Source organism: Molossus molossus, unplaced genomic scaffold, assembly GCF_014108415.1.
Source record: "Molossus molossus isolate mMolMol1 unplaced genomic scaffold, mMolMol1.p scaffold_m16_p_17, whole genome shotgun sequence".
Taxonomy (NCBI): domain Eukaryota; kingdom Metazoa; phylum Chordata; class Mammalia; order Chiroptera; family Molossidae; genus Molossus; species Molossus molossus.
The window spans coordinates 53773413-53798589 of NW_023425352.1; the positions used below are offsets into that span (position 1 = coordinate 53773413).

General features: G+C 39.7%; 1 protein-coding gene and 1 pseudogene across 5 annotated transcripts in view; one reads left to right on the plus strand and one right to left on the minus strand.

The window, feature by feature from the left end:
• The window catches only part of MCU (mitochondrial calcium uniporter), a 275222-nt gene that overhangs the window by 189149 nt on the left and 60896 nt on the right, over positions 1 to 25177 (plus strand). For 3 of the 5 annotated variants that reach the window (XM_036265017.1, XM_036265018.1, XM_036265019.1), the window contains 2 exons: positions 19406 to 19537; positions 19854 to 19923. In XM_036265017.1, coding sequence (XP_036120910.1) covers positions 19475 to 19537; positions 19854 to 19923 — 133 coding nt within the window. In that variant the 5' untranslated portion in view covers positions 19406 to 19474. Of the gene's footprint in view, positions 1 to 19405; positions 19538 to 19853; positions 19924 to 20837; positions 20919 to 25177 lie in introns of those variants that run through there. The other 2 variants (XR_004959978.1, XR_004959979.1) reach the window with 2 other exon arrangements.
• Positions 22504 to 25177, minus strand: part of LOC118632655 — a 28998-nt pseudogene continuing 26324 nt past the window's right edge.

The following is a 25177-nucleotide window of genomic DNA, read 5'->3' on the forward strand; positions in this document are numbered from 1 at the left end:
ATCTCTCTGATGATTAGTGATGTTGAATATTTCTTCATATGTCTCTTAGCCATTTGTATGTCCTGTTTGGAGAGGTGTCTATTTAGCTGCTCTGCCCATTTTTTATTTTTATATTTTTATTAATTAATTTATTTTTGTTACAGATGTTTCTCCTTTTTACCCCAGTTTTTGCAGGTAGCTGTCCAATTTCCCAACACCATTTATTAAAGAGGCTGTCTTTACTCCACTGTATGCTCTTGCCACCTTTGTCAAATATTAATTGAGCACTCTGCCTTGGGTCCATTTCTGGGTTCTCTGTTCCACTGGTCTATATGCCTGTCCTTGTGCCAGTACTAGGCTGTTTTGATTACAGTGGCTTTGTAGTATAACCTTAAATCTGGTAATGTGATCCCTCCAAATTTGTTCTTCTTTTTCAAGATTGTTGTGGCTATTCGGGGTCTTTTTGGATCCATATGAACTTTTTTTAATCTTTAGTGTTGAATGTAGAATATATTGACAGAAATTCCACATTTTTCCCCCATTGACCTCCTCCTCTCCACTCCCGCCCCCCTCCCGCCTTTTCCCAAACTACTGTCTGTGTCCATGGGTTATGGATATAAGTACTTTGGTTTATTTCTTCCCACCCCCCCAACCTGTTTCCCTTTGAAGTTTGTCAGTCTAGCAATGAATTTGTACTTCTTAATCCCTTCACCTTTTTCACCTATTCCCCCAACCCCCTCCCCTCTGGCAACCAACAAAATGTTCTCTATATCTATGAGAATGTTTCTGTTCTACCTGTTCATTTTGTTTATAGATTCCATTGTTGATAAATATGTATTCATTGCCATTTTGTTTGTTCATATGTTTTATCTTTTTCTTCAGAGACCCTTCATCATTTCATGTAATAACGGTTTGGTGGTGATGAACTCCTTTAACTTTTTCTTCTCTGGGAAAGTCTTTATATGGCCATCGATTCTAAATGACAGCTTTGCTGGATAGAGTAATCTTGGTTGTAGGTTCTTGCTTTTCATCACTCTGAATATTTCTTGCCACTCCCTTCTGGCCTGCAAAGTTTCTTTTGAGAAATCAGCTGACAGCCTTATGGGAACTCCCTTGTAGGTAACTAGCTGCCTTTCTCTTGCTGCTTTTAAGATTCTCTCTTTGTCTTGAACTATTTGCATTTTGATGATGATGTGTCTTGGTGTGGGCCTCTTGGGGTTCATCTTGTTTGGGACTCTCTGTGCTTCCTGGACAAACTCTGTCTGTTTCCTTCACCAAGTTAGGGAAGTTTTCTGCCATTATTGTTTCAAACAGGTTTTCGATTTCTTATTCTCTCTCTTCTCCTTCGGGCACCCCCAAGATGCGAATGTTGGCATTCTTGAAGTTGTCCCAGAGGCTCCTTACACTATCCTCATTTTTTTCGATTCCTTTTTCTTTTTGCTGTTCTGATTGGGCGTTTTTTGCTTTCTTATATTCCAAATTGATCGTTTGCTTCTTGGATTTACGTACTCTACTATTGAATCAGTGTAAATTATTCTTTTTTTTTTTTTATCCTCACCCGAGGACATTTTTTCCATTTTTTTCTGTTCAGGTAGAGTGGGAGGGAGAGAGAGGAACAGAGAGAGAAAGAGAAACATCGACGCGAAAGGAACACATCGAGTGGCTGCCACCCGCACAACCGACCAGGGCCGGGGACAAACTGCAACCGAGGTACGCGCCCTTAGCGGGAACCGAACCCGGTCTCTCAGGACCGCAGGCCGACGCTCCAACCGCTGAGCCAAACCGGCCAGGGCATGTAAATTATTCTTTATTTCAGTTAAAGCCTCCTTCATTTCTAACTGTGCATCGATCATTTCTGACTGTCCTTTTTAATGCTCTTGAGGCCCTCACTAAGTTCACTGAAGTTCTCACTGAGTTCATTGAGTATCCTTATAAGCAGTATTTTGAACTCAGCATCTGTTAGGTTGCTTATCTCCATTTCGCTTAGTTCTTTTCTTGGGGTTTTGTTCTGTTCTTTCATTTGAGACCTGTTTCTTTGCCTCCTCATTTTGGCTGCCTCCCTGTGTTTGTTTCTGTGTATTACTTAACGAGCTGTATTGGGCTAGCTGAGACAAGATGCTGCTTGTTTCAAAGAATTTAGGAGAAACCTGAAGCAGGATCCCACGCCAATCCTATGGTTAAGCAAGTGGCAACAGTTTTGGTGGGCCTGAAAGTTGGGTGGGGCAGGTCGCGGCCTCAGGGAGTCACCAGGGCGGGGCTACCAATGTGAGCCAGGTTACTGGAGTCCCAGATATGGCGACTGTGTGCTACCCCAGGGAAGGGCTCACCAAAGGAACAAAGGCCTCTGACAGCACCTTTGTCCCAGAGAAAGCCCCCTCTCCAGCCCTCGCTCCAGTGCCAAACAACTCAGTACTTCCCTGTATGTCTCTGGTGCCCCTTGAGCTGCCTCCCCTCCAAGCTTAGAGGGAGTGAGTCCGATAAGTTCGTGCGCGGGCCCTTTAAGGAGCTGCCTCCAGCCGCTTCAGCCTCCCTGAGCCTCAGTTCCTGCTGGTTTTTCCAGCCAGAAGTTATGGGGACTTCTCTTCCTGGCACTGGAACCCTGAGCGGGGCACCTGGTGTGGGACGGGGACCCCTCAGTCCTCAGGAAGGACCTTCCCAGCTGAGGTAGCCTCCTGATTTTTATCCACCACACGTGGGTGTGGGACCGGCCTGTCTCACTGCCGTCTCACCACCGCCCCTCACGCCGCCACCCCTTTGCCCCTCCTACCAGTCTTGATGCAGCTTCTTTAATTCCGTAGTTGTAAGTCTTCCATTCAGCTTGATTTCAGGCAGTTTTGAATGATGGTTGTTCTGTAGTTTAGTTGTAGCTTGGATGTGGTTGTGGGAGGACACGATACCACATTTATGTAAGCTGCTATTTTGAGCAGAAGTCCGCCATCGATTTCTTGACATTAATTTTGTATCTTGCTACTTTGCCAAATTCATTTATTAAGTCTAGTAAATTTTTGATGGATTCTTTGGTGTTTTCTATGTATAGTTTCATGTCATCTGCGAATAATGACAGTTTCACGTCCTTCTTTCCAATTTGCATCCCTTTTTATTTTTTCTTCCTGTCTGATTGCTGTGGCTGAGACTTCCAGTACTATGTTAAATAAGAGTGCTGAAAGTGGGCATCCCTGTCTTGTTCTTAAGAGGAATGCTTTAAATATTTGCCCATTGAGTATGATGTTGGCTGTATGTCTTTCATATATGGCCTTTATTATGTTGAGATATGATCCCTCTATTCCCATATCGCTGAGTGTTTTTATCAGAAATGGGTGCTGGATTTGTCAAATGCTTTGTCAGCCTCTGTTAATATGGTCATATGACTTTTATCTTTCATTTTGTTTGTGTGATGTATCACATTTACTGATCTGTGAATATTGTACCAGCCTTGCATCCCTGGGATGAATCCCCTTTGGTCATGGTGTATAATTTTTTTGATATATTACTGGATTCGATTTGCTAGTATTTTGTTCAGGATTTTGGCATTTATGTTCATCAGGGATATTGGTCTGTAGTTTTCTTTCTTTGTAGTGTCTTTGTCTGGTTTTGGAATTAGAATTATGCTGGCCTCATAGAACGAGTTTGGAAGTCTTCCTTCTTCTTGAATTTTTAAAAATAGTTTCAGGAGAATGGGTGTTATTTCCTTTTTGAATGTTCGGTAAAACTCCCTCGTAAAGCCATCTGGGCCTGCGCTTTTGTTTGCTGGGAAAGTCTTGATTACCTCTTCAATTTCCTTAGCTGTTATTGGTCTGTTCAGGTTTCTTATCTCTTCCTGGTTCAGTTTTGGAAGACTATGTGTTTCTAGAAATTTGTCCATTTTGCTTAGATTGTCAAGTTTGTTGCTGTATAATTGTTCATAATATTTGTTAACGATCCTTTGTATTTCTGTGGTGTCAGTTATTATGTCTCCTCTTTCATTTCTGATTTTGTGTATTTGGGTTCTCTCTCTTTGTTTCTTGGTGATTCTAGCTAAGGGTCCATCAATCTTGTTTATCTTTTCAAAGAACCAGCTCTTTGTTTCATTGACCCTTTGAATTGTTTTTTTGGTCTCCATGTCATTTATTTCTGCTCTGAAATTTACTATTTCCTTCCTTCTAATTGCTCTAGGTTTTTTGTTTGTTTGTTTGTTCGCTTTCTAGTTCTTTAAGTTGTAAGGTCAGATAGTCTACTAGAAATTTTTCTTGCTTCTTGAGGTAGGCCTGTAGTGCTATGAACTTCCCTCTCAGAACTGCTTTTGCTGCATCCCTAGAAGTTGTGTTGTTGTGTGTTCATTTTCATTGGTTTCCAGGAAGTTTTTAATTGCTTCCTTGATCTTCATGATAACCCATTCATTTGTCAATAACATGCTAGTTAGCCTCCATGTGTTGAAATGTTTTTGCATGTTCTTGTTGCAATTGATTTTTAGTTGCAGGCCATTGTGATTTGAGAAGATGCTTGATATGATTTCCATCTTCTTGAACTTGTAGAGACTTGCTTTGTGTCCTAACATGTGGTCTATCTTTGAGAATGTCCCATGTGCACTTGAGAAGAATGTGAATTTTGCAGTTTTGGGGTGTAATTCTCTGTAGATATCTATTAAATCCATTTGATCTAGCACTTCATTTAGAGTCTGTGTTTCCTTGTTAATTTTTTGTCTAGAAGATCTATCCAGTGATGTCAGCAGGGTATTGAAGTTCCCGGCTATGTTGTATTGCTGTTGATTTCTCTCTTGAAGTCCTCCAAAAGATTTTTAATGTATGTTGGTCCTCCTATATTGGGTGTATATATGTTTACAAGGTTATATCTTTCTGTTGGATAGATCCTTTCAATATTATGTAGTGGCCTTTTTTGTCTCTAGTTATGGCCTTCATTTTGAAATCTATTTTATCAGATATGAGTATTGCTACCCCAGCTTTTTTTTTTGCTTTCCATTTGCCTGAAAGATTTTTTCCCATCCCTTCACTTTCAACCTATGTGAGTGTTTTGTTTTGAGGTGGGTGTCTTGTAAACAACATATATGAGAGTCATGCTTTCTTATCTAGTCAGCTACTTTGTGTCCTTTTTTTTTTTTTATTCTCACTCGAGGACATTTTGTTCAGATAGAGCGAGAGGGAGAGAGAGGAAGAGAGAGAGAGAAACATTGATGTGAAAGGGACACATCGAGTGGATGCTACCCTCACGACCAACCAAGGCCAGGGACAAACTGCAACTGAGGTACGTACCCTTAGTGGGAACCGAACCCAGGTCTCTCTGTACTGCAGGCTGACCCTCCAACTGCTGAGCCAAACCGGCCAGGGCTACTTTGTATCTTTTAATCGGAGCATTCAACCTATTCACATTTAATGTGATAGTTGATATATACTTATTTATTGCCATTTTTGTTTAGTGTGGTTATATTTTTCTTCCTATTTCTTCTACTAATTACAGCTGTCCTTTCAACATTTCTTGCAGTGCTGGTTTGGTGTTAATATATTTCCTTAGCCTTTTTTTTTTTGTCTGGAAAGCTCTTTATTTGACCTTCTATTTTGAATGATAGCTTTGCTGGATAGAGTAGTCTTGGATTCAGATCTTTGTTTTTCATGACCTTGATTACTTTATGCCACTCTCTACTGGCCTGTGGTGTTTCTGTTGAGAAGTCATCTGAGAACCTTATGGGGGTTTTCTTTGTAGGTAACCTGTTGCTTATCTCTTGCTGCCTTTAGGATTCTTTCTTTGTCTTTAATTGTTGGCATTTTAATTACTGTTTGTCTTAGTGTGGGCCTGTTTGGCTTCTTTTTACTTGGGGCTCTCTGTGCTTCTTGAACTCGATTGCTTTCTTCCTTCACCAAGTTTTCTATCACTATTTCTTCAAATATATTCTCTAATCTTTGCCCATTTTTTTCCTCTTTGGGGACCCCTATGATGCGAATGTTTACGTTTTCAGTAGTCCCACAGTTCTCTTTAGCTGTCTTCCTGTATTTTAATTGTTTTTCTTTTGGTTTTCTGATTGGTGGATTTTTTTTCTACCCTGTCTTCTAATTCACTGATCTGGTCCTCAGCTTCCTCTACTCTGCTGGTTAGTCCTTCCAAGTGTTCTTTATTTCTGCTATGTCATTCTTCATTTCCACTTGGTTGTTTTTCAGTGTTTCTATATCTTTACTCATGGTGCTGATGTCCTTATGCTTGCTGTTGAGCTTCCTCATGATCATGGCTCTGAACTCTACCTCTGATAATTTGCTTCACTGCATTTCATTTATCTCATCTTCAATAGAGTTCTCTTGTTCTTTCATTTGGGATTTGTTTCTTTGTTTCACCATTTTGGCTATCTCAGTGGGTTTTGGAGCCTGCCAAGTTTTCCCTGTTGGTGTTCTGCTGTTCGTGGCTCTCTCTGCTGGGTTTAGATGTGCCTGGGTGGGGCCACATTAAACACCACTGTCAAGTCTTACTTTCCTGGGTAGATTTGCAAGCCCAGGAAAGGTTCAGTTATCCTCCAGCTTTTTCCTTGTGGTGAGTAGTCTCAGTTACTCAGTGCCTTGGAATGAAGCCCTTGTGTTCTGCATGAGAGGATTTCCAGAGGGTGGGATAGATGCTGGTTATTAATGAGCCTCAATTTGCATTTTTTGCCTCACCTGGGAAAGGCTGAAGCTCCAAGGTAGGGGGCTGCTGCTTTTCGCCACAGCTCAGGGAGGAGCACACTGGCCACCATCCTTTGTGGCCACAACTCAGCAAAAACTCTGAGTGCCCTCCAAAACCCGGGTGTCTCTACAGAGTTCCAGCCCAGTCTGCCCTACCTCTGCCGTAACCCCCAGGTCAGTGGCTGTTTTAGCGCGCTCTGTCCTTGCTCTCTGTGCTGTACAGTGGGCTTGGCCTTTATTCCCCAAGGGTGCTGTTCAAAGCTAAGGCTGCTGCCATCCATGGGCTCCCAGCCCGCCACCCTTTCGCTCCTCTAGAGATCTTACCATTGTCCCTGGTTATATGGTCCTCTCCTGCTGCTTTGCTGTTGCTTTTTTCTGAGTATTTGTCTTTATTTAGTTATAATTACCGTTTGGTCCTAGGAGATCGTCTGTGTAGCTTCTATTCACTCTGCCTCCATTTTCACATCCTCTACTCCTATCTTGCATGCAGCTGGGTCTCTCAGGCCTTCCTGGTGCCCCCGCACCCTGCATGTTCCGTGGGTATCTGGATCACACAGTCCCTTTGGGTCCCTTGCTCTATGCCTAGATTATGGGCTGCTGGGGCTCACAGGCCTCTCTGATGCTTCAGTACCCCACAGGTCCTGTGGGTAACTAGATCACACAGTGTCTCTTGGGTCGCACAGGCCTCTCTGGTGCTTCAGCTCCCCGCAGGCCCTGTGGGTAACTAGATCGCACAGTCCCTGCTGGGTTGCACAGGCCTCTCTGGTGCTTCAGCTCCCTGCAGGTCCCATGGGTAACTGGATAGCACAGTCCCTGCTTGGTTGCGTAGGTCTCTCTGGTACTCCAGCACCCCTTGGGCCTGGTGGGTAATTAGATCGTCAGTTCCTGCTGGGTCACACAGGCTTCTCTGGTGCTTCAGCACCCCACAGGTCCCGAGGGTAACTAGATCGCACAGTCCCTGCTGGTTCGCAAGGCCTCTCTGGTGTTTCAGCACTTAGCAGGTCCTGGGGGTAACTAGATTGCAGTCTCTGCTGGGTTGCACAGGCCTCTCTGGTGCTTCAGCACCCCGCAGGTCCCATGGGTAACTGGATGGCACAGTCCCTGCTGGGTTGCACAGGCCTCTCTGGTGGCTCCGCACCCTGCAGTTCCTGTGGGCAGGCAGCTGGATTGTACCAGTCTCTCTTGGGCTCAGGCTTCCCACTGCTCTTGTAAGCTACTGGACTGAACAGTCCTCTGTGGAGCCCCAGGTCCCACCACTGGCGGCCGGGGAGTGCTGCTGCCCTGTGGGGCTCAACTCCTGCTCAGTTTTTGCTGTAGTTTTTGGGTATGGGTCTCAGCTGCTGGTCTGTGCTTCTGTTGCCTTGGGATGGATGTCTGCTCCCCAGCCTCTGTTGCTCTCATGAGGCTGCTACTATGGGGGATAGTGCTGGGCTCTGGGCTGTCTGCGGCTTCTGCAACCTGCACCTTGGGAGCTCCACTACTGTGCATCGGTCTATCTTGACACAGAGTGTCCACTGATCCTGATCCGATGGTGCCAGGTATGCTGGTGGGCTCAGGTTGCTGGGCCCTAGCCGCTCCCACTGCCTCCTCCCAGGGAAGACCTGGGATCTTCCAAAATGGTGGGACCTCCCTGCGGCGCAGGGATAAGCGCCCTGAAGGGCCGCTTACCCGGGTAGCTGGCTGCTCCCGTCCATAGCACAGGAACTTTCTGCTTTGTGGCTCTGCACTGCTCGGGTTTTTTGTCCACCTTCACGTCAACTCACACTCTCTCACACACTCACCCTCCCTCTGGTCCTGCCTGCCACCATCTTCCAAAATAAAATATTTTTAAAAGTTATTTTTCTATCTTTTATGCAGTTCAGAAAATGGAGTTTTATCCCAATACATTAATTTATAGATGTAACTACCTGCTTCCCTAATATTGTTATATCAACAAGTACTGAGATTTCACAGTATTTAATGATACTGTGGAAGGAATTATGAATTCAGGTGATGATAAGAACCATAGCCAAATTGAATTGTCGATCTAAAGGAACAATCAATGATGTTCCACTTTTACTCTCCATAAAAATATCTTTGAAACCAGCTATGTTTATTCATTTTATAAACACTTATTGAGAGATCACGTTACCATGTAGTTTATATTCTGATTTCATTCTCTTATATGTATCTAGTCTATGTGCTGCTTGAATTGTGCAAACAATTGTTGAAGGGTACAAAGCGAGCTTTTATGAGACAGTGAGTCCTTTAAAGTAGGCATTTTGCATTTGGATTTTTGTTGGTTAAAAATAATAATTAGCAGTATATTTAATGACTATTCAATACAACATGGAATACATTTACACCTACAGCAGCTAAAAATAAAAAATATTTAAAATATAAGAAAATTTGCAAATGCTTATAGAAATAATAATTTCGTCCTTATTTCTCAGAATCGTTTAGCAGTAAAATATTCCTGTGGGAGGGAAATTAGACACAAAGCAAGTTATAAAATTTGTCAAAGATATTGAAATATAAGGAAGAAGACAAAGAAGAAAACTCAAGTAAATATTTATTAAGCTTCTACTTTCTCCTAGTGTATGGTAGGGGGAGGGTACCAATATATAAAGAAATGAAGGCAGTCTTCAGGGTGATCATTACACTAAAGGGGAGGCAGGCATCTAAACAGATAATTAGAATACAGTGTGACAAATGAAAAGAGGTACAGGGGAAATCTAGAAGCAGCACAAGAAGCTTGTAAAGGAAATGGAGTTGGACAATGTTACTACATTTAAAAATGATACAAGAAACTACTAGAGTTAAGAATGTCTATAAAATAGTGGGATGGATAGATAGATAACATGATAATGTTGAATCTAGGTAAAGGGTATAAAAGGACATTCACTATAAAATTCTTTCAATTTTTATGTATGTTTGAAAAGTTTCATAATAAAAGGTTAGATAAAATAATAGTTGTAAAAAAAAAAAGGTAGGATGATATAAAGGTGCTGCTGTTTTTACTTTTCTTATGAATAGTAGAGTCTTAAGAAATACAAGGAAAAGAACAAAATAGAAAAGAACTTTTCATTTCACTGTGGGGAGGGCAGGTTGTCATTTAAGGAAAGCAGAAATTCCTTGCTCTGGTATCATAATATCTGTCATGAGAGCCAAGAGCGTAAAAGTACATTCATTAAGGAACCATTAGGGTATAAACATATTCCAAATATAGGTGTAGAATTGCCTTAGATAACTAGGGTCTAGACTATACAGTGAAGTTTTAGTAGATTTTGGGCTCTAGTTCTTATATATTATAAACCATAGGTTATAATTTTGGGGTAATAACAAAATCTAAAATAGAAACATTATTTATCAATCAAGTTAATTTATACTAAGTTAACTTAGCTTTGTAAGTACTGACATACTAGAAATAACACTAATCTTTGCAGTCTTAGAACCTAGGTATTGATTTCAAAATCTAACGTAAGAGAATTTGCTTTAATTAGCATTTCTTGATACTGTTAAATGGGTAAATGTTTGTATTTATTGGGATAAAAATGATACTTTATTAATTCATATGTTGAATGATACGATATATAACAAGTTACAATTAAGGTTTGAGTGCTCTGATTATTTTAGTCTATTACTAGATCAGTAGTAGTGAAGAATTGTATGTCTAAGGTCTTGCCTTCTATGGTTTTAGATACATTTTGTTACTTGATCTTCAAAGCACTGTGAGTTGGATGAACAGGTGTAAATTTTTATTTATTAATATATATTTTATTTTTTTATTTTTGTTACAGATGTTTCTCCTGTTTTTCCCCAATGACATCCTCCTCCCCATCCTCCCCACCCCTTCCCCAGCTTTGTTGTCCATGTCCATTGGTTATGTGTACATGCATATAAGTTCTGTGGTTTATCTCTTCCCTCCCCCCACCACCCCCTCTTCTGAGGGTTGTAAGTCTGTACCCTACTTCCACGTCTCTGGGTCTACCCTCTTCCTCAGACTGTTATGTTCATTATATTTCACAAATAAGTAAGATCATATGGTATTTGTCTTTTTCTGCTTGGCTTGTTTTGCTTAGGATAATACTTCCAGGTCCCTCCATGTCATCTCAAAGGATAAAAGATCTTTCTTACAGCTGCATAGTACCTCATGGACACTTGGGCTGTTTTCAAATCTTAGCTATTGTAAATAGTCCTGTTATGAACATGGGGCTACATATATTCTTTCTGATTGGTGTTTTAGGCTTCTTAGGGTATATTCCTAGAAGTGGGATCACAGAGTCAAATGGCAGTTCAGTTTTTAATTTTTTGAGGTAACACCATATTGTTTTCCACAGGGGCTACACCAGTCTGCATTCCCACCAGCAGTGTACTAGAGTCCCCTTTTCTCCACACCCTCGCCAACACTTGTTTGATGATTTGTTGATGGCAACCATTCTGACAGGTGTGAGGTGATACCTCATTGTTGTTTTAATTTGCACCTCTTTGATGATTAGTGATGTTGAGCATTTCTTTATATGTCTCTTGGCCATTTGTATGTCCTGTTTGGAGAGGTGTCTATTCAGCTCCTCTGCCCATTTTTTTTTAATCCTCATACGAGGACATTTTTTCCATATTTTGTTCAGAGAGAGTGGGAGGGAGAGAAAGAGAGAGAGAGAAACATCGACATGAAAGGGACATATCGAGTGGCTGCCATCTACCCAACCCAACCAGGGCCGGGGACAAACTGCAACCGGGGTACATGCCCTTAGCGGGAACCAAATCCCGGTCTCTCTGGACCGCAGGCCAACGCTCTAACTACTGAGCCAAACCGGCCAGGGCATCTGTCCATTTTTTAAATTAGGTTCTTTGTCTTTCTTTTGTTGAGTTATATGAGTACTCTATATATTTTGGAAATTAACCCCTTATCTGATGTATCTTTGGCAATGATGCTCTCCCATACAGTGGGTTGCCTTTCCATTTTTGGTGGTTGTTTCTTTTGCTGTGCAGAAGCTTTTGAGTTTGATGTAGACCCAGGTGTTCATTTTCTTCCTTGTTTCTGATGCCTTAGGTGATGTACCAGTGAAAATTCTGCTGGGTATGATGTCTGAAATTTTGTTGCCTACAGTTTCCTCTGGGATTTTTATGGATTCATGGGTCACATTTAAGTCTTTTATCCATTTTGAGTTTATTCTTGTGTATGGTGTAAGTTGATGGTCTAGTTTCATGTTTTTGCATGTAGCTGTCCAATTTCCCAACACCATTTATTTTTATTTTATTTTTATTTTTTTATCCTCACTCGAGGACATTTTTCGATATTTTGTTCAGATAGAGTGGGAGGGAGAGAGAGAGAGAGAAACATCGATGTGAAAGCGACACATCGAGTGGTTGCCACCCACACGACCCAACCAGGGCCGGGGACAAACTGCAACCAAGGTACGTGCCCTTAGCGGAAACCGAACCCGGGTCTCTCCGGACCACAGGCCGACACTCTAACCGCTGAGCCAAACTGGCCAGGGCCCAACACCATTTATTAAAGAGGCTGTCTTTACTCCATTGTATGCTCTTGCCTCCTTTGTCAAGTATTAATTGAGCATAATGTCTTGGGTTCATTTCTGGGTTCTCTGTTCTGTTCCACTGGTCTATATGCCTGTTCTTGTGCCAGTACCAGGCTGTTTTAATTTTTAAATAACTTTATTATTTGGAAGCCCGATTTGATCTCCTAATTAGAAAACTGATATTGAAAGATGTAACAAAAAGTCCTTGTTTTATAAATGTGAAATCCTTTTAGATATCAAAGGTATGTACATTGAATCATGATTTCCATTATAAAGTAATAATATATTCTAGTGGGGTAAACTTTGCCAATGTTCTAATAAAATGTTGTAACAATTCTTAATACTATATTCAAAGAGAAAATAATTTTCTCTAAAAATTTTTTACCTCAGAGGGAATGAGGAAGGGGGTGCTGGAAGAGCTAAACTGAAGAATTTATATACATATGTGCCTAACCAATGGACACAGACAATAGTGTGTTGAAGGTGGAGGGGATAGGAGTGGAGAGGAGGAGGGTCAATGGAGGGAAGGGTGTAGTATCTGTAATACTTTCAACAATAAAGATAAATTTTTAAATTTTTTTATTGATTGCTTTTCGAGAGAGAGAGAAAGAAACATCGGTTTGTTGTCCCACTTATTTATGCTTTCATTGGCTGGTTCTTGTATGTTTCCTGACCAGAGATCAACCCTGCAACCTTGGTGTACTGGGGTGACGCTCTAACCAACTGGGCTACCTGGCCAGGACTGAAAATAATTTTCTAATATTAAACTATAACTCACAAAATATAAATACCATCTTCATTTAAACTGTATCAAAAACTTTGTTTCTTTGGTGAATTATTGAAAGACGAATAAAATATGCCCTGTATCTAGTCTAACTCTTTAAATGTTTATGGTGCTATCTGAAGAGATTCTCTTTTAAAACCTCAGGTTTTTACCTTTAATAACATGAATAGTTTATATGTATAATATTTCTTTGTTTAAAAATAGCTGTGGCTTTGGAAGTACATTATACTTATTCAGTTCTTTGTAATAAGAGTCAGTCCCTTAAGTAAATTGAAGGTTTGTTTTGAGTTTATATTTTCTAGTATCTTACATTTTGGTAGAATGTTAGTCATTCAAATGATGTCACATTTATATTGTCACTTATCCTCATATACATTTATATTGTCACTTATCCTTATATATCAGCCTTGAGAAATAGTCAGTTGTGTTCTCATTGCTGTTGTTTTTAACTTAATAGATGAGGAAACTGAGACTGAGGGTTGAAATGAAAGACTGTAAGTTGGAACTGGGCCCAAGTCTTCTAACTCCAATTTTTTCCCCCTGTATCAGATCTCAAGGGTTTGAAGCCACAGTGCTTATGTTAGTATTCTGGTGGAGTTGAACTAGTGAAAAATTATTTCTGATGTGATGCTTCAACTATTTTATTATATCAAAGATATGGACAAAACAGATGTAGAATCTGTTATAGGTGTTTCTTGCTTTAGACCAATTGAAACAGTTTTACACTGTTAATCCTAGTATACTTATAAGCACTGGATTCTGGAGATAGGTTTGGCAAAGTTGTTGAAACATGGGTAGTCTGCTCTTAAAAAAGAAACATTTGGAACATATATTGAAAGGGTCCATTCTCATAAGCATTTCATGTTATATATACTAAGGGAAATGTAACAGAGGGAAATAATTGAACATATCTAAACTTGTGGTATAGTGAGGCTATTTTTAACAAGGTTTTGGCCATGGAAAAACATGTAAATATAGTTACTTCACTTAAAGCTATTTGATATAGTTAATATAGTATTGTTTGTTATAGTGTGACACAGTTAATGAATATTTGCTTACTATGAAATTAGGTCCCAAGATTTTCTTAAATAAGGGAACTGGGATAGTAAGGAACTACCTTATTCTTTCAGTCTTTCTTCTATTTTTCCCTACTCTGGTCTAATGTCTAATTGACTATGAATATTTTGGAGGTATTGACAATTATTTAGACTTGACAGTCTTACAGAGTTGCTGGTAGGAATGTATTACTGAGTTTGCTCTTCTAAATAATGAAAGGTGAGTGTAGAGGAAGTTACATAATTTATGATAGAAGTAAAGAATTTTAAAGTAAGTTTTGACTTGAATTTAATCATTTGCTCTGAGGGCATGAAATATATTTTTATAATACTACAGTTTGATTTTTTTATTAGTTTGAATATTATGACTTGGGAAAATAAAATTACAGTGTTTTATAGTATAACTCTAACTTGATAACACTAGCATTTTTTTTCTCCTGGAGTTAAGATGAAAGGGAAATGGTTGTAATACCAGGGCAGATGCTATACTTTCATTTAACTACAAAACCCTGTTTTTCCTAGAAGTTCCTAAGTTACTTCTCAAAGATGTGGACTGTCTCACACCAAAAGTATAAACTTGTGTTTCCTTTTCAGTGGTCTTTGTTGGCACCAAATCTCCTTATTCATTGGCAATATCAAGCCTAGAGGTTTACTCTTTCTCTGATGATTTCTGTACATTCTGAATATTTACTTTCTTAACTTTAATCTTGTTCTCTGCCTATGAAATGTAAATATGTGAATAGTACATGCCATTTGCCTGAATGTTTTTCTGTTTTTAACTTCTTGACATATTTTTTAAATTTTTGGTATCAGTCAATTATTTATTAAAAGTTTTCTATTTTGCTATGATTTATTAAGAAAACACAATTTAACCCTGGCCAGTTTGGCTCCATGGTTAGAACGTCAGCCCGCGGACCAGAGAGTCCCGGTTTGGTTCCCACTAAGGGCATGTACCTCAGTTGCAGTTTGTCCCAGCCCTGGTTGGGGTCGTGTGGGTGGCAGCCAGTCGATGTGTCACTCTCATATCAATGTTATTCTCTCTCTCTTTGTTCCTCTCTCCCTCCCGCTCTATTTGAAAATAAATGCAAAGAGTAATATATATACACACACACACAAACTTGATTTTCAGCACAACCATAGAGATCTCCGCAATCCCAAAGCACAATATATGAAGAAAGGCTGCCAGATCTAGTGAAGGTCAAATGGGTGTGTGAGAAGCTGCTGAGAGACGACACATATGGTTACAGATCCCAACAAAGCCAAGAGAGCTCAGTTCTCCAAATGAAAGCACTAGCCTCAGACTTCTCCAAAGCAGCAGTCAACCTTGACGTCCTCAAGGAAAAATTAATTCAGGAATTTCGTACCAATCGAAATAATCATTCAATATAAAGACAAATACAAACATTTTTTTGTTGTTAATCTGTACTCAAAGATATTTTTCCATTGATTTTTAGATAGAGTGGAAGGGAGGGAAAAATAGAAGGAAGTGGGGGGCAAGAGAGAGACATTATTGATGTGAGAGAGACATCGCTTGGTTGTCTCCCACACAACCCCCACCGGGGCCAGGGACCGAATCTACAACCCAAGTACATACCCTTGACCAGCAATCCAATCTGAGATCCTCCAGTCTGAGAGCTGATGCTCTAACTGCTAAGTCAAACTGGCCACCGCCAAACATTTTTTTAACATGCCAAGTTTCAGGTAATTTAGCTCTCATGAGCCCTCCTTCTACAGGATGATGTTTACTCAAACCAAGAAACGAAAAGAAAAACTACAGTTAAAGTATTGGTAGTAAGCATAAAGCCTATTGAGTCATAAAATTAAGACTAAAACAAGTGTGAGATTAGCCCTGGCCGGTTTGGCTCAGCGGTTAGAGCATCAGCCTGCGGTCCAGAGAGACCCGGGTTCGGTTCCCGCTAAGGGCATGTACCTTGGTTGCAGTTTGTCCCCAGCCCTGGTTGGTTGTGCGGGTGGCAGCCACTCGATGTGTCCCTTTCACATCGATGTTTCTCTCTCTCTCTCTCTCCCTCCCACTCTATCTGTACAAAAAATGGAAAAATGTCCTCGGGTGAGGAAAAAAAACAACAACAAAAAAAAACAAATGTGAGATTAGGTTTTACAGAGCAGAATATGAATGTTTAAAACCTCGACAATGTAGTAATGATATAACTAACAAAAATTGGAAGAATGAGGACAGAAATGATGTAAAGTAGTATAAACTTCATGTTTTATAACAGGCTGTCAAAAGATACCATTTAATAATCCAGTAAAAGAGGTATAGTGGTAGGGAGGTACATAGGTAGATAGGTGATTAATAGGTAGGTAGGTAAACCCTTAGAGAAATAATATAAACTAAATAGGATGGTAGAGAAGAAAAAAGCATAACAACTATATTAACTTTATCATTGCTCATAATAGAAACTATATATATGTGTGTATGTGTGTGTGTGTGTGTGTATGTATATATATCTCCAATTGATGGGGTTGCCATATAAAATTGAGTGGCCAGAGCAGGAAAGTATAGGAATATGAAATTTGAGCAAAGATGTGAAGGAAGTGAGACAGCTTGGTAGTTTTCTGGAGAAAGAGTATTCTAAACAGAGGTAATGGTTCTTGCAAAGGTCCCGAAGCAAGCGTACAGCTGGTACATAAAAGAAATAGGAAAAAGGAGCTAAAGCAGAGTGATTGAGATGGAGAGTGGTAGGAAATGAAGTCAGAGAGATAATATCGAACTGTAGAGGCAGTTTAAAGAACTTAGATTTGTATTCTGAAATAACTACTAACACAGAAAAGTGTATCTTCCATCAGAGGAAATACATGCATAACTAAAACAAAGCAAGAACTAGCCATTTAATAAACTGTTTTTAAGAAAATAAAGCAGCCCTGGCCGGTTTGGCTCAGTGGTTGGAGCACCGGCCTGCGGTACAGAGAGACCCCGGTTCGGTTCCCGCTAAGGGCACGTACCTCGGTTGCAGTTTGTCCCCGGCCCTGGTTGGTCGTGCGGGTGGCAGCCACTCGATGTGTCCCTTCACATCGATGTTTCTCTCTCTTTCTCTTCTCTCTCTCTCCCTCCAGCTCTATCTGAACAAAAAAATGGAAAAATGTCCTCGGGTGAGGATAAAAAAAAGAAAGAAAGAAAGAAAATAAAGCAGCGCTAAAAACAGAAAGCATAAAATTTTTATAGCATAAAATTTGATGACTGTAGGGAGATTAAATGTATGTTATATTAATAAATATAAGTGGGTGAAACTTTCCTAATAGAAAATCCCAGATTAGATCACAAAGTAAACTATTCAGTCATTCCTAAAACAAAGAAACTCAAGGAGAGTAACAAAATCAAAGAACAGGCAAAGACATAACTTGCATATGCAACCAAAAAATGCACGATCTTAACATTAGACAAGGAAATGCAAAAAGTATTGCATTAGGGAAAAGAACGTACAAAATCTGTATGAAGAAAACCTTAATATATCTTTTAGGGATACAAAGACTTAAATGGAAAGGCTTCTTAGGTAAGAAGGATCTTGGGTAAGAAGACTCAAAGTTATATAGATGTCAGTTTCCCTTATGTTGATATAGAAAAAAATAACATGGAGTTAATATGATCTTTACTTCAAAACAAAACAAAAAACTAGCTAACAGGTATTGAACACTTAACTCTATGCCAGGCACTGTTCTAAATGCCGTATATGGATTATTCATTTAGTCCTCACAGCAACTTTATGTGGTGTAATACAAAAAAATGCAAATTACAATTATGGTGAAATATTGTTAACTTGTGACATTGCAAAATAAAAAGGTTTGATAGTACATTGTTTAGGAGGGTGTTGGGAACCAGATACTCATTTATTGAACAAGAGTGTAATTTGTAGGTATGTAAATGCATACAACCTTCCTGAAAAACAATTTGGCAATACTGTTCATATTTAAAGTATATATAACTTTAACCTAGAACTTTCTCTTATAGTATTTTATCCTCAAATATCTGTGCCCACATACAAGGATATTCACTCTAGTATCATGTATTTTCATAATAAAAGATTGTTCGTAGGCAGTGGTAAAGATGTACCATGTAGTTCCATTCAGTCACTAAAAACAATTCAGTTAAGTTAAAAACCAAACAATCAGATGAGTAATGGGACTGCAGCATGCTACCAGTTGCATTCTTTTAAACCTCCACAACTATATACATAGATGCACAAACGTATATATGTATAACACTTTCTTTGGTTAGGATGCCCAGATTTAACGTTTGTAGAGGAGAATGAGTAGCTGGGCCACAGGGTTAGGAGGAAGACCAATATTAAGTGTAAAATATGTAATTTTTTACTTAGTTGTTGTACTTTCAAACTTTATATCATGTACTTATTTATTCAAAAGAAATAAAATAAACATTTTAAATAAAATCAGAGTGCTAGGAAATACCAAGTACCCTAGCCCCTAATGCTATAGTTAAGCAAACTGAGACATACAGAGGACAAGACCCAAACCCTGATTAGCAGTGCTGAGACCTGGATTCTAATCTCGATTCGGATATATGACTCTTAGTAGTGATTTTCCTTCTGTGGGTCTCACTTTTCTCATTTGTACAATAAGGGGTAGGACTCATCTTCCTTGGTCCTCCAGCATTAGTTTTCAAACTAATTCATAGAGCCCAAGGATTCTTTCAATCCCTTTAGGGGGTCTCAAGCAGATTATTGGGATTGTAATGTTTGCCAGCACACATGTCTTTAACCACAGCATCCCTGGACCTCTGAGTAAGATTGAATTTAACTAAATGTTTTGAAACTTTTTAACAAGTCTGAAAGTCACAGTCCACAGTAATGTCACCGTATATAGTAAAAATTCTCAGTGCCAGTGCCAATACATATTATTGTGTCATGATCAACTCTGAAGTCTCAAGTAATTTTAAACTATTATTTACATTTTTAAATAAATGCCAACCTCACATTTGTGTATGCTCTCTTAAGTTGGAAGGAGGTGGGCGTTAATGATATTCACATGAAGGATAGTCTGTTATATGCCATAGTTGTGTCAAGGCATGTATTATCATAGTCTGAATTGTTTTTCTTTGGACTGTGGAGTGGACTATAACATTTGGCTCTGAGACTAATACATTGGTTTTTAGTTATTTAATGCCTTCCTTCTTTCCTCCTTTAATACATTTTGGGTTGGGAAAGTAAAAGGTACAAAGGGATGAATTAAACATATGGCAAGTCAGAAACAGATTCAGTATTCTTTCTGAAACTTAGTTTAATGTGAGAACCTAAATTTCAAATTAAAATGCACAATGATACTATTTGAGGAAGTAGTAAATGCAGATAATGAAGGTGACTGTTTTCCTCCTAACATTCAAAAGATGGTGGTGATTAAGGATTTAAGGAATGAAGTTGCCTGACCAAGTTTTGTGTTTTGTTTTGTTTTTTTAAGAAACATGAACAGAAAGACTGAATGTTTACCCGATAACAGTAAATTTATGATACAACAACTTAATAACTGATGCTACCTAGTAAAAGACATGATGGGAATGCAGGTCTAAAAACCAGCAGGAACAAGAAGCAGGAAAGTATAGTTTACACTTGATAGTACTTAAAACCAATATTAAGTGTTTTTAGAAGTAGACAAAAAACAATTTGTGTGATGTGTGTATGTAAATGTGTTTGTATAACATTTTGAAAACAAACCAGAATATTCATTACTATTATTTTAGGATGATGACATCTTGACTTTTATTTTCTTTTATCTGTATTTTTAAACTTTTTGCAAAGAACACATATTATTTAAGTACTCAAAATGCTATTATTTATTATATATACACACATATGCATGTAACATTTGTTTCCTGTCCTGACTGTAGCTGTGTCTTTGTATTTTCTAGGTGCATCAGAGGCTTTCTTCGTGGCAGAATTTGGGTGTTGTTTATTGCAGTACTGTTGTGCCCTCTGATGGTGAGTTTTGGCAAATCCATTTTTTTATGGTGTTCCCCCCACCCTCTTAAGTCAAGGGTTTCCCACTCTCTAATTGACATATACTCTTTTAAAAACTATACTCTTTTACTTAAAATTGGCTTGGAGTCAGAAAAAAGGAGGATGCTAAAGAAGAGAAATAAAATTTAAATGAGGATCTAGTGAATTTAGAGGAGAAATCAATAAGAAAAACTAATAGACCCATCAAGTTTTGATAGGTATGGAATTATTGCTGTCTAGTGCTTTTTAATTTTTTAAAAAATGGGAACATGGTTAATGTGAAGATCATAGAAGCACCATCTTTGGTATTCCTAACTATTGGGTCTTCATCTATGGATAATAATCAAACACTCCAGCCCCTTCGTGGTATCAGAGCCTACATGGAAGCAATTGAAAGTCTGAGACCTCTCCTCTTGCTTGTCTTTTTCTTCCCTTCGGCTCAAGGCTGTAATACCCTTCTTTGACATGGAAAAGAATGAATAGGTGCTTGAGGACTATATACTATATATGGTCCTTTGTAAATGTTCATGACACTGCATACTGGCAACAGAATCAAAGTTTTGGTGTTTTGACAGTAGTAGAGGAGATAATGTTTACTATTCTTCTTGTCATTTCTCTTACCCAGTATTGTACATTTACAGTTGAGATTATTTGCTTAGGGCTGAACTGTGAAAGTTCTAGGATCCTCTGTATTTAATCAGTATAGATATTTGCAGTATTATCAGAACCCCCTATCTGAATATATCAACAGTGTGTCCATATTTGCTAAATTCTCTAAGCTTGGGGGAAATATTCATTTGTAATTACTCATTTGTAATATGGAAAGGTTGAAAGGAAATACAGGCAAGAATCAAACAAAGAAAATAGTAGCTGGCTTTCTTTTTCCTATCTCTTAGAGACATCAAGAGCTGACAAATAATATCAGTATGTAAATTAAAAAGCAGCACTTGGCACTTTGTTACGGCTGAGGACAGGTAGGTATGTTGACCCCAGTCAAAACTCAGTATGTATGCAGATGCCAGTATTTCCCACATGGCTGAAAGCCAGCAGACCATAGTGCCACCTCCCCGTGCCACCTACTTTGTTTCTTCCTTAGGCCCCTCCAAAGCTGTGGGTGGCTATCACTCTTACCTCTAACACTGTCTTGGCTCATTAAACATCCAAATGGGTGCTGTTCACATCTATTTCAGCCCCACTGCCAGGTCCTGCTACCTTCCTCCACTACCACTACAGGGTAACATCACTGGATAGTTACAATAAAGAGAGAAGTTCTTTCAATGTATAAAGTATTGTTCATAATGTTGAATCTTCTCAGCTTTTGCTGAACAGCATTTCATTCGTAAATTTCTAGCTTTTATGATATTGTCTGAAATTATTATCTATTGTCAGTATATATTAATATGTATTCAATAAGTTATGTATATCCAATATCAATTGAGTTACAATACAATGGAACAGTCATCTGCTAGTGGTTGTTAAGATATTCAGAGGCGCCCTGGCCTGTTTGGCTCAGCGGTTAGAGCATCGGCCCTCGGACTGAAGGATTGAAGATTCGATTCCTGGTCAAGGGCGACATGTACCTGGATTGCAGGTTTGATCATGGCCTGGTTGGGGTTATGTAGGAGGTGGCCAATTGATGTGTCCCTCACATCGATGTTTCTCTCTCTCTCTCTCTCTCTCCCTTCCGCTGTATCTAAAAAAAAAATCAATGGAAAAATATCCTTGGATGAGGAATTTTTTTAAAATGATATTCAGAGGCAATTAACTTGAATTAATGAATTTATATTATTAATTTTACCACTTAGTGAAGTTACAATCATCCTGTATATCAGTCTGTATGGAAGTATTTCAATAATGTAACAATGGTACAGTTGTACTGGGATATCTGGCTGCATGTTATCCCAGGACATAAATGCTAGTAGATTGTCCCTATGTTGCATGAGGGGTTGAGGTAATATTTTTACAAAAGTTAAAAAGAATACATTTTTTTTTAAAAAGAGTGGCTTCAAATTTCCTACCAATAAGACAACTAACTCATATTAGTTGTCAAGAAATAGAAGTACAAAACTATTTTATTTAATGCAACTCAGTGTCCTTATTACCACAAATTATACATCTTTCTTATTTTGTACTTCTTTTTTTTTTTTTATCCTCACCCGAGGACATTTTTCCATTTTTTGTACAGAAAGAGTGGGAGGGAGAGAGAGGGAGAGAGAGAGAGGGAAACATTGATGTGAAAGGGACACATCGAGTGGCTGCCACCCGCACAACCAACCAGGGCCGGGGACAAACTGCAACCAAGGTACATGCCCTTAGCGGGAACCGAACCCGGGTCTCTCCAGACCGCAAGCGGACGCTCCAACCGCTGAGCCAAACCGGCCAGGGCTTATTTTGTACTTCTTAATTAATTTTACCTTAGGTCAATATACCATATGAGAAAACTCTACTTAATACACAGCTACTTTATTTATTTGTTTTTACTTTCACTACAAAATAATTTATTACAACACACAGCTCCAGCACAAGCCTCTGATATGTACAAGCACACACTGGCTACCCTAACTAGGGGGCCCTTTTCTTTTCCCTGGCCTTGCGGAGCTCTTCTGTTAGATCTTTCAAATACTGGACCTCCTTGGCCAAGGAATCTGCCTTCACTTTCAGAACGTTGTTTTTCTTTTCTAGCTCTTTACACTCACCAGTGAGGGCCTCCTGCTCTGCCCTCTCTGGCGGTACCTAGTGGCTGCTGTCTTGCTCTGCTCTATTTTTTTCAGCCTTTTATCTATTTTATCAACCTTTACTTTTGCTGCTACCACCTTCTCTACAGGAGGGTCGTAGAGTTTGGGGCCAGCAGAGCCACAGAGGGCACCTGGAGATAGCTTGATCCTGTTTGGAGAGGCCCCAGAGTTGGAGGGACTATGCTAGGGAGAGCCCAGATAGGACTCAAGGCTCATACAGACATGACTATCATTGTCTGAGATGGCATCCTCCTCCTTTATGCACTGAGGGATTAGGGTAATATTAGCAGTGGAGTCTGATGTCCTATCTCCTTCAGAGATATCAACTTCACTGCCTAGCTCTAAACTAAAGGAATGATCTGGAGTGGAGGACAGGGCCCCTGGGGAAAGGGGAAGAGGTTGCGGGAAGGTGAAAGGGGCAACTTGGTCAGTTTTTGGTGAATTTTCAATACACAGCTACTTTAATAGACTTTAGCCACCAGTAGTGAACAGCTCTACTATCATTCATTATTCTTTGCTGTAGCTGCTGGGTCTATTCTATTAGCAAATGAAAGCTTGACCCTAATTTTTTTAAAGTACAAAATCTAAAATACTACATTATATAATTATGATATTTATATACCTAGTATATATACCTAATATATACTGCCCCTCAGTGATTGCTTGTTAATAATGTTGTTTGGCAAGTCTTCTAGTTATGACTATGGTAGCTTATATAAAATATATAGATTATCTTAAATGTTTAACCTTCCTACCAAAACAATCTAAAAGGTTCTTATTTTGTGTGTGTGTCATAAATACTTTTGAGGATCTGGTGTAGGTTCTAGATTCTTTCTGTAAAAGAAAATTTATATATACACATAGGAAATTTTACATATAATTTATTTATTTATTTTATTTTTTTAGGGAGAGAGAAATAGAAACATTGATGTGAGAGAGAAACATCTATCGGCTGCTTCCTGCACGTCACCCAGTGGTGACTGAGCCCACAACCCGGGCATGTGCCCTGACCAGGAATCAAACTGGGACCTCTCAGTCCATGGGACGACACTCAATCCACTGAGCCACACTAGCAGGGCTACATCTAACTTCTTAGTAACCAGACTCCCTTAAACCAACTAAAGAATCTCTAGTCTCATGGACCTCAAGTCAAGAACTGCTTTGGATACAATGCACACAGATACACATGTACATACCCATACCCACACCCACACTCATGTTCCCTTTCAGGAGAGGCATTATACTTAGAGGCTAAGAGAAGAGCTTTAGAGTCGAGCAGACCTTTAGAGTCAGGCATCCCACTTCTACCATTTAACCACTTTATAATCTTAGGCAAGGTAATTAACTTCTCAAAACCTCTTTCCTTATCTGTAAAATGGAGATAGTGTTATTTACCACCTCCAAGAAAACAAATGTACTTACCCTGCAGAAATAGTACTTACCCACCAGAAACTCTTATTCTTTAAAGGGTGATTGTGGGACTTCGGTCAAGATGGTAGTGTAGGTAGACACGGTACTCGCCTCCTCCCACAACCACATCAAAATTACAACTAAACTACAGAACACCCATCATTCAGAACCACCTGAAATTGAGCTGAATGGAAGTCCTACAACTATGAAATTAAAGAAGAAGCCACATCGAGACTGGTAGGAGAGGCTGAGGCGCAGAAGAACTGGTCTCACACTCACCTGTGGCAGATGAAAATCAGGAAGACTCCCTTGACTGTAAAGGTCCCCCCTGAGGAGAAAGGGGTCTCAGTCCCACACCAGGCCCCTCAGCTTAGGGTTCCAATGTCAGGAAGAGAAGTCCCCATAACTTCTGGCTCTAATACCCGGCAAGAATTGAGACTGAGGGAGGCTGAGGTTTCTGGAGTCCCAGGCAGTTCCTCTTAAAGGGCCTGCACATGAACTTACTTGGACTTGTTTCCTCTGAGCTTCAACAAGGAGCAGCAGCTTGAAAGGCACCAGGGACAGGGAAGAACTGAGTTGTTAGACATCGGGGCAAGAGCTGGAGAGGCAGCTTTCTCCAAGACAAACTTGCTGGCAGAGGCCAATGTTCCTTTGGTGAGCCCTTTCCCCATGGGGTCTGGGAATGGACACCATATCAGGGACTCCAGGGCTCATATTATTTGCCCCGACTTGGTGATTCCCAAAGGCCCTGCCCCACCCAACTTTTGGGACCACCCAAGCTGTTTCCAGTGGCCATAGGAATGGCCTGTCTGGGCTCATGCTTTAGATTTTCCTAAAATCTCTCAAACAAGCAGCATCTGGCCTCAGTGAGCCCCAGATCCCTTGCTAAGTGGCTCCAGGCCCAGCATTAGCAGAAGCTGGCCTTGGATCACAGCTTGGCCTTGCCTGGGCACCTTCAAGTTCAGCACAAGAAGCAGCCATCTGCAAATAGCTTTGTAGCTGATGCCTGGTGGCCCCAGGTAGAACACTACCACCCATCTCCACAAATGACACACTCAAAAGATGGTCTCAGTGGGTTCCAGAGCCCTGCT